The sequence below is a fragment of the Phocoena sinus genome, chromosome 6 (assembly GCF_008692025.1).
Source record: "Phocoena sinus isolate mPhoSin1 chromosome 6, mPhoSin1.pri, whole genome shotgun sequence".
Classification (NCBI taxonomy): Eukaryota; Metazoa; Chordata; class Mammalia; order Artiodactyla; family Phocoenidae; genus Phocoena; species Phocoena sinus.
In genome coordinates, this window is record NC_045768.1 from 44,226,308 (window position 1) to 44,240,871 (window position 14,564).

General features: G+C 41.7%; 1 protein-coding gene across 1 annotated transcript in view; it reads right to left on the bottom strand.

The window, feature by feature from the left end:
* The window catches only part of PCSK5 (proprotein convertase subtilisin/kexin type 5), a 448,447-nt gene that overhangs the window by 123,517 nt on the left and 310,366 nt on the right, over positions 1-14,564 (bottom strand). The window contains 2 exon segments of the mRNA XM_032634783.1: positions 13,559-13,674; positions 14,089-14,218. Coding sequence (XP_032490674.1) covers positions 13,559-13,674; positions 14,089-14,218 — 246 coding nt within the window.

Consider the following 14,564-nt stretch of genomic DNA (forward strand, 5'->3'; position numbering starts at 1 on the left):
TTGTCACCTGTTGGCTGGGGATTGTTCTCAGTTTCTAGACACTGCATGCATTTCTTGGTTCATGGCTTCCTTCTTGCCTCTTCAAAGCCAGCAACTATAGTCAAATCCTTTTCTCATCTCGAATCTCTCTGATCCCCTCTGCCTCAAGGCTTCTCTGTCTCCTTCTACTACGTCCCTCTGACCTACCTTGGGCTCGCATGGATAATTCAGGAATAATCTCCTTATTTTAAAGTCAGTTGATAGTAACCTTTAATTCCATCTGCAAAGTCCCTTCACAGCAATGAATGGATGGGAATCTGGGCGGTACACTTTAGAACTCTGTCACCACACCAACCAACTCCCAGCTGCACGCTTTCAGTGGCAAGGTCCTAGCTTTAGCTTTACTGAGTTTGTGACCAAGGCTTTGTGTGTGTTTTAGGGCTGGTGATAGAATCTCCATGAAATCTCCCAGGATTTCACCTTTTCATTGAGCAGAAGGGCTGGAATGGTTTACAGGGATGATGCTGAAGATGGGGAAACTGAGGTGGACACATAGAGGGCTGTACTGAAGTTATACAGAATCAAGATTAGAACTTAGTTATACCAATAACTGGTCCAGGGCAATTTCCTGAGTAAATTGTTATTTACTCAATTATTCATTTATTGACATTCATCTACTACTGATCAAAGAGTTATCAAGCACCTACTCTATGAAAGACATTTTGCTAGATTCATGAGATGTAAGATATTTACAGACTTTGTCCCCATGGAACAAACCTTGTACTGAGACTCACATACAACAAACAGATACTCCTACAACGAACTACATGTTTGTAATATAATTGATATGAAAGTAAAGTAGAGGCATGGGTGAGAGCTTATATATATAAGGAGATCTAACCTTGTCTAGAAGGATCAGGAAATGAAGAATGACATTTAAACTGAGACCCAGATAATAAATGTGCTAGCCAGATATAGATGATTGGGGATGGAATAGCATTAAAGTACGGAGAATGGCATGTGGGAAAGTTCTAGCCTGCAAAGCAGAATAGAGGAGTCAGGAAAAGTCAGTGTTGCTAGAAAATATGAAGGAAGGGAGAGAATGGCACGAGCTGAGTTTTCGAGAGGTGGGTGGTCAGATTGACCATGGCCTTCATGACCAGGGAAAGGTATTTCAACTTTTTCCTGGGTGAAATGGGAAGCCATGGGAGGAATTTAAACAGCAGGGTCTCATGTGAGCTTTGACTTTTTAGAAAGAGCACTCTGGCTGTTATGTAGAATAGATTAGAGGAAGTAGATGAGGACATGTTGGAGTGTGGACACAAGGGGTGCATCCAGTGAGGCTAGTTAGGAGGTGTTGCAACAGCCCAGGTGGGAAGTAGCTTGACCCAGGGTGGTGTGGACAAGGATGGTGGCAGTACAGGTGAAGGACAGAAAATGGATCAAAGACATATTTTGGAGGTAGAACTTTCCTGACTTGATGATGGATCAGATATGGGAATGATCAAGGGAAGATGGTCAGGATGACTCATGGTTCCTGTCATATCTGTGGCTCTTCTAATGATAAAGGCAATTAAAAATCACATTCCTATACATGAGTAAAAGCCTTCCATTTTCTTGATAGTTTAGCTTTTATTATATTGTAACAGTTATGGATATGAGTGTCAAGAAAATCCTGTTTAATATCACCTGAGAAGAATTTATGTTTTACTAGATTTGTCAAAGGAGCTCATGGAATTTGTATTATGTTATGATTTTGAGTATTGTAATGTTTCTCTGTGTTCCCCGTTATCTCCATCCTATTTCATCCTCATTTCATCTGAGGCTACAGCATGCAAATGATGGCTTCCAAGACAAAAATTAGCATGAAAGGGAACATCACATCCTCATTTCTTAATAGCCACTGCCTCATTTCCTTTAGGTTTCATTTCCTTTAGGTTTCCTTTCTGATTTCTTTTGCCCAGATGGCCCATTGGTTGCTACTAATTCTCCTGATGACACTGAAATTCACTGCTAGCTTGGTCACACAAAGCACTGTGTGGCCGTGCTGAGTAGTCCTGGGTGGACCTTGCTCAATTCACAAGAGACAGCGTGGACCCTGGACCTGACGCTGTCAGGTAACGTATACAATCCTGATGCAGGCTCCACGGTCACGGCCTGAAGTTTGTTTTGACATCTTCCTTGGCTCTTACATTTCTCTTGGAGACTCTGATATCAGATCGTATGGATTTAAATTAATCCCAGATCTTCCGTTTAACCACTGGGGTGCCTTAGGCATTTACCTCATCTGCTTTCTCATTTGTGAAAAGAGAATAAGGTCAGGCTATTGGGAATATCGAATGAAATAACTCATATAAAGAACTGTGCACAGTGCTTACTTAGCACATAGGAAAGTACTCCATATATGGGAGTTACTGTTTCTGTTGTTATGAAAGGGAGTTGCTCACATATTACTTTCTTTCCTTTTACTCATCTCTGGTAATGACAGTTTAGAGGGCAAGGGGTTTTCTCTTAGAAGGAAAAGAAGATTCTGAGCCAGCCCTCGTCCCCAAACAGGCCTTGCAAACAGGCCTTACCAAATTTGTTGCTCTGGCCATGGACATCTCAGGGAAGAGAAGCCATGGGCTGCCTTCTCTCATGTGAGCTAATCTGACAGCTGAGCTCCGCTCAGTACCCTGTCCTTTCATTTAGCTGGCTCGATGCAGCCATCAGTCCCCTGCGGACTGAAGCAGATTACAGCGTCCTCAGCATTCTGTCTCACTGAATGCCTCCGGAACTTGTTGGCAGGAAGCCACTAGTTGACTTGATGTGGTCCTTGAGCAAGTCAATTAGCCTCTCTGAAAAGAGGGTTGATGACCCCGAGGACAAGGAGGTGGAGGAAGGGCAACAGCCCCTCCTATTAGCCCTTTGCAACTTGACCTCTGGGGTCTTCCCATTCCCTCCCTTCAGTTGCCCACCCTGCCCGCTCCCTGCCTCTCAGTCCACAAGCTCTTTGATGGTTTTGTGCCTTTGTACCGGTTCTCTCTCTCTCTCAAGTCCTACTCCAACATCCTCACCTTCTTTGACTGACAAATTCCTGCTTATCCTTCAAGGCTATGTCTAATGCCATTTCTCTCTGATGCCTTTTTATTCATTCATTCCACAAATATTTACTAGGCAAGGCACTGTGCTAGACCTGTAAGATACAGCTGTGAACAAGATGGGCAAAACCCCAGCTGTCGCAGTGCCGAGGGAGAGACCGACAATAAACAAGTCAATGAGCGATAGAATGTCATGTTTGTGGTACGTGCTATGAAAAGACCAAAAAAGTGGGCAGGTGTGGAGCTGCTTCCCGAGGAAGCTGTTTTTGAACTAAGACCTGTAGGATGAGAAAAAACCAGCCATGTGAAGAGCAGGGGTCTGGATGCACAAATAAGCTAGTTTTGTTTGAAGAACAAAAAGAAAGTTGATATGACTAGAATATGATGAGCAGGGAAGCATGAGAAGAGATCAGAAAGATCTCAGGTAAGGAGTTCAGATTTTATTCTGAGTGAATGGGGAGAGGTGAAATCAGATTTTGTAGTTGTAATAGCTATCTCTGCTATCTCTGTGGAGATTAACTCTGCTATCTGTGTGGAGAATGATGGGGGAGGAGAGAAAAAAGAGGAAAGGAGGCGGAGAGAAACGGGGAGCCTGGTTAGGAGGCTCTGGTAGTAGTTTAGGGTGGAGAGGATGGTGGTGTGATCCAGAATTATAGCTATGGAATGGGGAGAAGTAGACCACTTCGAGATATATCATGGAGGTGTGGTTAATGGGACCTTGCTCATGGATTGGATTTGGGGGCGGAAAAAGAGGAATTCTGGGGCTTCCCTGGTGGCGCAGTGGTTGAGAGTCTGCCTGCCGATGCAGGGAACATGGGTTCGTGCCCCGGTCCGGGAAGATCCCACATGCCGCGGAGCGGCTGGGCCCGTGAGCCGTGGCCGCTGAGCCTGCGCGTCCGGAGCCTGTGCTCCTCAACGGGAGAGGCCGAAGCAGTGAGAGGTTGCGTACCGCAAAAAAAAAAAAAAAAAAAAAGAGGAATTCTAGGTTTCAGGTTTGAGCAAATGGTGGATGGATGGATATTTAGGTGGATGTATTTTAATGCCATTTGCTGAGATGGGAGACACTTGGTGATAATAATGTTTAGGGGATTGGTGAGTCTGAAGTCTATTTTGGACTTGTTAATTTTGAGATGTCTATTAGATATCTGAAGGGAAATGGCAAGTAGCTATTTGGATCTACAGGTGGGAATCTTGAGGGAAGAGATCAGAAATATATATAAATATACTCCCCCCCCCCCCCCCCCCCCCCCCCGTGAAGAGTAAATTTCTCCCTCCTTTGCAGGGTTAAATTAGGAACCCAGCAGATCCTAAGTTCTCCTCCCTCTGTGGGTCCCACATCATATCAAACATATTAAAATTCAGCTTTATCCCACATTAAGTTTAATTATATGTGATTGCTTAAGTTTTGAGCTGCAGATGACTAGTTTGACATTTTGCATTTTGTAGATATTTAATTAAAATATCATTTGATTTTGCAAATTTGAAAGGCAACTCTATTTTGAATGTTTCACGTTATTTTTGGATGCCCTTGGAAAGCTTATTGTGCAAGGCATGGGACTTTTAGCCCTTTATTGGATAGCTTCATATTATAACGATGCATTTTTGTATCTGTGTTTCCCACTAGACCATTAGCTTGAAGAGGGCATGAAGGACCTCAGAGCTTGGTATATGACAGGGACTCAAAGTTTATTTACGGAAGCAATTCATTTGGGCTCATAAGGAGAAAAAGCCAAGTCCAGGGATACAGTGTGCTTTCTATCCACACTTGGGAAAAGGCTCTTACCCCCTGCCTTGCAACACATATGGACTTGTTTTCTCTATGGTACTCATAAAAAGGAGGCAGTGTTGTGTAGAAGGTTGATGCTGTGGGCTTGAGTTTCAGCCACACCCTTGACTTGTTGTGAATCTTACAACAGAAAGTTAGTTTCTGTAGGTCGCTGTGATTTTTTTGGGTGCAAAATTAAATAAAGCCATTTTAGTAGAACTCTGCCAGCTTCAAAACACTGTATTCTCAAAATAATGTCTTCTTTTATAAAATGAAAAAGGGTCTTACAATTCAGGCCTCAGGGAATGTTTCTGGAAACTTCTAGCAGTGGGGATGCAAAATATCTTTTGTTGCCTGATGCCTGGCCCTGAAAAAGCAACAGTTGCAACAGTTGTTGGGGGCAGGGGACCCAAACAGTGGCCCTTCAGAGAAGAAATCTTGCAAGAAAATCTTTCAGTAATACGACAGTCAAACATCCTTCTAAGTCCCTTGCAGGTAGAAGGTAGGAAGGAACTGCTGGCATCCCCAGGTCCCAGACTTGCCCTCTGAGACTCAGTGATGCTGCACGACTGCATCCTTCTTGCCCAGGAATTGACTCTGGGCCAGATCTTCACCTCTCATGATGAAGAGGAGACATGATTGTATGGATTACAGCCCCATCTCTACTGCCAAGCTGCTCCAATGAGCCACAGTGAAATTAAGTCCATCTTGGCTATGCCCTGCTAAATTTGTCAATGGCTCCTAAGTATTCTGCCGAGGATTTCAGATCGTGTAGGTTTGCAACAAACAGAACTTTGGAAATGGTTGTCAACCAGGCAGGAGAAGCAGGTTCATACTTTGTCATTGACACGTACTGAGTTTGGGGCCCAGGGCCCAGCTTGGGCCAGGTGAGGTCGGGCTGCGGCTGGCCTTTGTGCTCCCGCTGCCATTTTGTATCAGCAGATGGAAGGCGGCAGTGTTGAGCTGGCCAGGCCACAGCGGAAGTTGCCTCCAGTTTTCTCCATAATCGTCAAGCTGCTGTCTGTCGTTGCCCTTTGTGCGAATTAATCTGAATGATCATATGAAAGCAGTTGAGCATGCATGCCCACTTATATTTTACCTGCGTGATATTCTTTCTACATGAGGGGGATGGGGTGTTTGATATTTCCATACTCAGACGTGCCTACGGTGTTGATCACTTGATGGAGAGATTTTAATTTAGTAGTTACTACAACAACCACCTGCCCTTCTCTGCGAAGCACTCAGTGTGCAAGTTCCTCAAAATGAAGAGTAGACTGTTGGGTGGAAAACCATGAGTCTGATAGATCAGTAGCGTGATGATGAGGCCCTAATACTGGGGTGAAAGGTGAGAAAATGCCGATCAATCCACGGATGGATACTGATGATTAGCGAGGTCTTCCATGGGTGTGGGAATTGAAAAGAATGGGCACACTACCCATCTTTTGGAAAGTGTAAAAATGTCGATTCTTCTTGACTGATCCATCAAATGTTGAATCACTGTCCTTTGCAGCAACGGGCTAATTGGATTAAAAAGCATTAAAACAATTGACTTGCTTCCCTGAACACCTCTGGTGCAGCAAGTTCACTGGTGACGCTCCTCCTGCTTTAGTCCCATCTGCTTAGTTAAGCCCTAGCCATCCTCCAAGAACCAATGCTAGTCCAGACAGCTCTAGGAAACTCGGCCTGACCAATCCAATTCAAAGGAATTTCTGCCTGTCTGAACTTAGAATTCACTACTTAGTATTAATGGTCTTAATACTGAATTTTATTTTTATTATTCTGAGTCTGGTTATGTAATCCCAATCAATTTATTTCAGTCCATACGCCTCAGCTTTCTCATTTATAAACAGAGGATAATACATGTCTCTGCTCTAGAGTTTGTGTGAAACTTAAAAGAGGATATATTTATATCAGTATATATATACTCTATATTCCCATATTGTACAGCACATAGTAAGTGGTCAATAAAATTAGTTTCTCTCCATTTCTGTAATGGGACTTCATGGCAGCAGGTCTCTCTCAAACCTCCTTGTATCCCCAGATCTTTAAACCTAATTGGAGCGCAATATGTGTGTCACTTCTGTTGATTTCTCATTTCTTTTTGCAAAAGACAGGGCATTCGTTGAACTTTCAAGGCTAGTGACCATCTCAAGCAGGTTTCACAAAGATCTATAATCCATGGTTGTTTTTTGCTAACTATACAGTCCTACCCTGTGGCATGTACTGGAGATTGATTTTAGAAAAGTCATCTTCTAGGCATCCAGGGATACAGCCAACTAACAATGATACACAGGATATTAGCCAATTGAACAAGGTCATCTTCTGTAACAGCTTTCACACCTGCCCCCGCTGCCTGACCTCTTTGTGCCCAGCCCCTTGGTCCCCACCCTTCCATACACGCACTGGCGGGTATGCAGTAGTCCATGCCCTGGGGGAAACCAGGGAAAGAACAGGTCCAGGTGGCCCTTTCACTGGACATGGCATCTGTACAATGCAATAGCAACTGTACCGAACTTCTGTAGATTTTTTTCACAATCTGCTTACTAAAAATGGGATTTAACATACATTCATGACCAAACCTAAACTGATCCTTTCTTCCACTGCTGTTACTTTCTCCTTTTTTTTCAGTTCCCACCTCTGCTCACCCTTTTTCCCAACTTTATTTAGATGGTTCATTCACCTCACCCTTTCCTCCATATTCAGCGTCTATGTGGAAACAGAGAAGTTTCTCATGACCTCACCCTTTCGGAGATGTTTGCACATGGGTACGAACAGATCAAATAAACAGGAACTTAGGTTAATTTAATAGAAAAAATAAAATATGGAATAACATTGATTTTGGCCAGTATCAATTACAACCATTCTACTATATTTTACAAAAAAACAACTGAACATTTTACACATGTACAGTATTTTTCAGTAAAAGTGGATTTGAATTTAACAATGGATCACTAATGAAAAATCAAAAGACAAAAGAAAACAGAAGATAGGACTTTTGTCTCTAGAGGTTAGAGCATTTGTTAAGTCTCCAAACTTTGTACTATCCATTACATATATCTCATTATGAATATATATATTTATACATAATATATAACATTAACTTAAACTTTGAAAGCATTATGTTCTAGTTAATAATATTCTGTAGATAAACGAGGCAGTAACCACTAGTAGTTAAACCAGTATTTCCACAATGTGTGCCTGCATGGTCAGTGAGAAATGGAACACATGTTGGTAGACCCCAATGATTTTGACTGTCATATTGATAGTTATTTGTCTAAGAACCCAGACATCATTTTTATTTTTCCCTTCATAGTAACTTTGTGCCTCATATATTCTGGGTGGGTTCAGTTAAATGGATTTCTTTGCAGGCAAATCTGGTTTCACCATCTGCTTGACCTTGCTTTAGGCTCTCACTTGCTTTTGTCCACTTAGAGACTGTGCCTTTAAATGTAAGACTTTACATGCCATACCTGGGACTAACTTGCTTTCTTCGGGTCAGAAGGGCCTGAAGTGTTATGAAGAGGAAAATTACTCAACAAAATCAGTTGATTCCCTAGTTACGTATGAATCATTACGTGACTCAGTATCACTACAGTGCTCTTAAGAGGGTCATTAGACTTTATACTCATTATTTACCTTGGGTTCAATGTTAACTTTGATGTCTAGGAATGCATATTTTCAAGGTAGGCTTTTTACTACCTTGCTGCTTGGATGGGGACCTTAGTTAGCATCCACTTCCCAGGATAACCTATATTGATATCATTCCTCTTCTCATCTGTGAGGCCAGTGACATCTTGGAAGTGAGGCTGTCAGAAGCCTAAAGCTTGCAAGATGGCTGGTCATTCTCAAAGCAAATGAGGTCACCAATGGAGCTTTGATATGAAACATGAAGAAACTTGCTATCAGTCTATCCTCTCCTAAACAGAGAAACTCAGAGTTATGAAAAGATCTATCAGGTTTCCTCATTTTTGACCACTGATCCAAACAGTCTTCACATCATTCAGTCTGCTAGATTCCAGGATGTGTTTGGGGAGTCATAGAAAACCAGTGAAGATATTTCCAAGAAAACAGATGATCTCAGTGACATTCAGTGGACAGGTGTATCAGAGCATGGTTATAGAGGGACAGAGGAGTGGGAAAAGAACAGAACCAGGAGGGTACAATCATGCTGCCCATATTCCATTTCCAGTTTTATTTTCTTAAAATGACAAGATGAAAAAAACTTCTAATAAGCACCATTGAAAAATGTTGCCCGGCCAACTTGGGCACAAGCTTAAATATTATTTAAATAAATTCCATTTCTTAAAATAACAGGACCTTTTAGAAACTTTTGACTCCAGGAAGAAATTTTCTTCATCATATCCAAAATGCTTCCCACTACAACACATGGAATTTCTGATGGCCTTAAAAAAAAAAAAAAAAAATGCTATGGGGATAATGGCTGAATAGCACCAAGAGATTGTGCAGGGTTTACAAGTGAACACTCTGGATTTGGGGGGAGCTGGATCAGTCTCAGCTATTTTGTGAATCTTTGCATTCTGTCCATCACCACTTTGACTATGCAGAGCAATCCCATTTGACCAGCTGTATGTGAAATAACCGAATCTACCACGGAAAAGCCAGTAGCAGCAAGTCTATTCGATGAAACCAGTGGAGCAGACTTATCAAGTGGGCATAACGCCAAAACCAGCACATAACGCATGAAGTAAATTATGTGTGGAAAGTATCAATGGTCAACTGTGAAAAACCAAGACAGACGACACTGAACACAACTCTGCGGGATGGTCTTAATGCCCTTAGGTCCGGTTTTCTGCCATTTCCCCCAACAGTGGACTCAAGCATGAAAAATGATGGATGCATGAGCTTTCTGTTTCATTTTGATCTATGTCTGTCTGCTCTTGTGATGTTTTTGAAAGGTATATTTTTAGGAGTCTCAAAGGGGAAACAAGCAAGTAAATGCAAAAGGAAAAGAAATGGACCTTCAAAAACAGGGCAGGAAGTCAAATCATTACTTTAACGTCAAATTTTGGCATCAAATGCTTTGGTCATACAATACTGTCTCTGTGGTTCTGGCTGTTTAGCACTAAACACCCAGTTATAAAAGGTAGGCTTGTTGTAGGTTTATTTTTTTTTTTTTCCATTTAAGTTCTGACAAAACAGTTCACCATCTCCCTGCACAAATTTGAGAGAGAGAGAGAAAAAGAGAGCAAGAAAGAGAGAGGTGGCTTGCTTTTTTTTTTTTGCTTGCTTTTTTCTTTTTAATAATAATATGGAGTAATCTATAAGTCTACAGGAACAAAGAAATCTAGGATGGCAGCTCAGCCTTGGAATGTACAGGTTTTGCAGCAAAGTTGTTGAAGAACCTTCCGTTGGCACAGATTGTTCTTTTTCACTAGCATACAGAAGCCTCCTTCCGCCCAGGACTCTTCCGTTGCTTTTCCAGGAAGTCAGCAAGAGAGAGGGGAAGTTGAGGACGAGAGCAGCATGATGGACACACACGGAAGAAGGTTGTGATTGGCCAGAGAGGCAGATTGGGGGGATTGGAAGAGATCATTCGGGAGCAGTCAACAGGAAGAAATTGGGTCCACCCAAAGTGATTTCAGTCAAGGAGAGATATTCCAGTCCAACGGTAAATGTGATTGGTATCCATTTATGAAAGGAAAAAAAAGATTAGAAAAAGAATAAATTAGAAATCAATAATAATACGGGCAAGGAATTTTTCTTTTCAGAGTTACCTAGAGCAGAGCGTATACAGTCATTTATACTATATTTCGCTGACTCCAAGACACTGGATTTCAGATGCGCCACTACTTTAAGTACTACCAAGAAAAAAATGCATGTGAAATGGTGACACAGTAGGCTCTTACCAGAATATTCGTTTTATGCTTATTGAAAGTATTAAATTTATATAACATGCTGTTTTGTTTCTGGGCTTATGTAATAATTCTTCCTGTGAATATTGAGAAATAGTTTAACTTGTTCAAGCTATTATGAAGTGCAGTTAAATGCAACACAAGTAGGACTGATCATGTGTCTAACTCAGTTGACTAGACATATCTGTGACTAAGTCCCAGGCGATGACAACTATGTCACATCAACCTGTGGATCAAAAGCAGTTGTAAGCTGCCATGAATTATAAGATGCATCTGATTCCAGAGCTGTTAAAATATATTAAAAAAGTATGTCTTAGAATCACTGAAATATGACAGTTGAAAGAAAATAAATCGCACATCCCTGAATGCAACTGCCACGTGATTTGAAAAGCCTGGTGAGCCATCAATGATCTCATTCCTTTAACCGACCTGAAAATGGACTCATCACAAACCATGGTTCTTCATTTTCCACTTTTGCCCGCAATCCTGACACTCCACTTTTACCAAAGTGCCATTGGCATAAATTATCCCATGCTTACTGTGGTTTACGGAAAGCCGTTAAAGCATCGCAAACCTTGAAATGCCTGGTACCAAGTGCTGTGGGTGAAAATTTCAAACGAGCACTGGCTGGTAGCTAAAAGGTGATACTTACATAGTACCTGGGGTGCTATCCCTCAATCTTCTCACCTCCATGTTGTGTGGTGAGAATTAGCCCTGGCCACGAAAAGTTTGAACACAGAGCCTGAGCAGGTCTGCCCGTCCCGGCCAGATCAATCATGCATTAGAAAAGCTATGAAGATGCAGAGTCACCTGTGATGCTCTGTGGATATGAGACCATAAATGATGTTCCCATGCATGCCATCGCATGCTCAGATCTTTCTGATGTTTGAGATTCCTAACGGGAAGTTGTAGAATAACCATATGAGGTCGACAGCATTATCCTTCTCATTTTTACAGATGAGGGAAGTGAGGCCCAGAAAAGCTCATAACCTGCCCAAGGTCTGGAGGCTAGGTATGAATGACAGCATTCTGACTCCTGAATCCCCATTCTCCCAACCACAGCACTCTCCTGCCTCTTGTGAAATTTCCAGAAGAGGAACCATTCAAAAGAAGACCGAGATTAAACCCAGGGAAATGATTTTATCAGGGAAAACTGTTCCAAATGCATGGTTTTTTTATTTTCCTATTTTCCTAACAGTCCAAAGATGTTTAGAACAACGATGGTTCAAAACATTCTCTTTCTGCATCATTGAGATGCACGTCTGCATAAAATTTAGGCACAAATTTTAGGGCCGTCTCTGCATGAATTATATCGAGAGTCAAAGTTCACAAAAGGCTGGAGTTGGAATAATTTAAATTCATTCATTTTATAGATGGGGAAACTGAGGCTAGAAAAGTGAGAGAACTTGGTATTTCCCAAATTGTCAGGGGGAATGGTGGCACATTAAAAATACCTGAGAAGATTGTAAAGCTATCAGTGCTCAAACTGTACCCCAAGACCAATTTAAATGAATCTTTGGGGAAGGTCTGGGGTCCTGGCATTTTGATTGAGAACCACTGGTGCAATGAAAAGAAAAACAGACCGACATTAACATTAGAACCGATCTGTAGTTGGTTCTGTCATTAGATAGACGCCTATCTATCACAGCTTAATGAAAGATTCAGATACCATTTGATTGTTATTTACATATCAAAATTATAAACAATCCAAATAAGAGGAGAGTGGCAATAAACTGTGGCATCTCCACATGATAGAATATTAAGCTGTTATTAAAAATGAAGTTTCTGAAGACTTTGTAAAAACATAATGTTCATCTAATGCTTAGTGCAGAAAGCAAGATACAAAACTCCATGTACACGGTATTTTAAAAATCTGATGAAAAGTACATATGCCAAAAGACTGGAAAAAATACCGTAGGTAGCCTTTTCTAGTTAGTGTTTGATGTATGATTCCAACTATATGACATTCTGGAAAAGGCAAATCAATGAAGACAGTAAAAAAAGTAGTGGTTTCCAGGGGTTGGGCAGGGGGAGGGAAGGAGGGAGGAACAGGCAGAGCACAGAGGATTTTCAGGGCAGTGAAGGTGTTCTGTATGATAGTACAATGGTGGATACTTGTCTTTATACATTTGTCCAAACTCATAGAACGCCAAGAGTGGACCCTGACGTAAACTATAGACTTCGTTGATAATGATGTGTCAATGTAGGTATCAGCTCTAACAAACATATCATTCTGGTGAGGGACACTGATAATGGGAGTGTTTGTGTGTGTGTCTGTGTGTGTGCGTAGGGTAGTCAGGGGCTATATGAGAACTCTGCACTTTCTGCACAATTTTGCTGTGAACCCAAAACTCTAAAGTTGTAAAGAACCAAGTTTACTACGTAAAAAAAAATTGACTAGTGCCATCTTGGTTAGTGGACGCTCTAGTTCTTCTTGCAATTAAAACAACCAAAAGGGCTTCCCTGGTGGCACAGTGGTTGAGAGTCCGCCTGCCAATGCAGGGGACACGGGTTCATACCCCGGTCCGGGAGGATCCCACGTGCCGCGGAGCGGCTGGGTCCGTGAGCCATGGCCGCTGAGCCTGCGCGTCCGGAGCCTGTGCTCCGCAACGGGAGAGGCCGCAGCAGTGAGAGGCCCGCGTACCATAAAAAAAACAAACAAACAAAAAAAAACAAACAACAACCAAAAAAACCAAACCCATTGAGGGTAGAAGTTCGAGATGAATGAACGCCAACAAGATATTGGGCGTGTCCTATCTGGGGCACGCTTGAGAGTTTCATTTTCAAGTGGAAATATATTAGACCTTAACGTAGAAAGATCACACTTTGCTCAGAAGATCATAACGAGCAGTTGTACTCACCGTCCTTGCAGATGGCTCCCATCTGACACATTCCTAAGTCTAAGAGATACCCACTGGGGCAGCTCGTACAGTTCTTGAACCCCGGACCGTTGCATGTCAAACAGCTGGTGTCACATCTAAGGGGACAATGTACAATTTATCATCCTTTTGCACATCAGGCACAGAAGAAGATGTGTTTGCTACCAGCCTCTTAATGTCTTAAACTTAATCTTCTCCCTTTGAAGATGCCACAAAAATCTTTTCTTACAATAACTGCTAGGTTTGACAACATTAAAGAAAGCCTAGCAGGTAGACTATGATTTTCAAGGGGAGAGAGCATGCATTTGAAACAGAAATATTACTTTAGAGGTTTTAAAGTTCTTCTGAGGTGAAAAAAAAAATCAGTTGGGTTAAAGGTTCAGCACAGTGTCCACAGGTAAATGTTTGAACCTTATTTTTCATTAATAATTCTGTTTCATATTATTAATGAAGGCAGTCAAATAAGGAACCCGGTAGCCAAACACTAGGGCTTAAGGGGTGGATCCACTTACTTTTTGCAGGATTTGTATCCATTTTCTGAAGAGTGGTCGAAGTAATGGCTGATACTACAGCTCTGCACGCACCTCCCATCCTCCATGAAGTAGCCCTCTGTGCAGTTAATACACCCACCAGCACCTGCTCCTTAAAAGCAAGACAGATGCCGAAGACAGAAACAAAACCTCAGAAGAGGTTGCATGATGGGTTGCTTCTTGCATAGTTGGTTAAAATGGCATTAATAGGTTGTAATTTTAATAATTATGATATTTGTGCTTTTCCTTATGTTCTTTGGAAAAAATAATGCTCCAATTTTACATTGAACCCATTTGCCAAAAACATCAAATCTCTTTGGAAAGCGAAGGAGGTATCACTGGGAAATTTAAGTTTTCAATGAGCATGGGCTACTAATGTCTGACCTCTGAGAATACATGCATGATCATCAGGAGAGACCCATGCTTCTTCAGCATTTATTTTAAAAATATCAAATGGG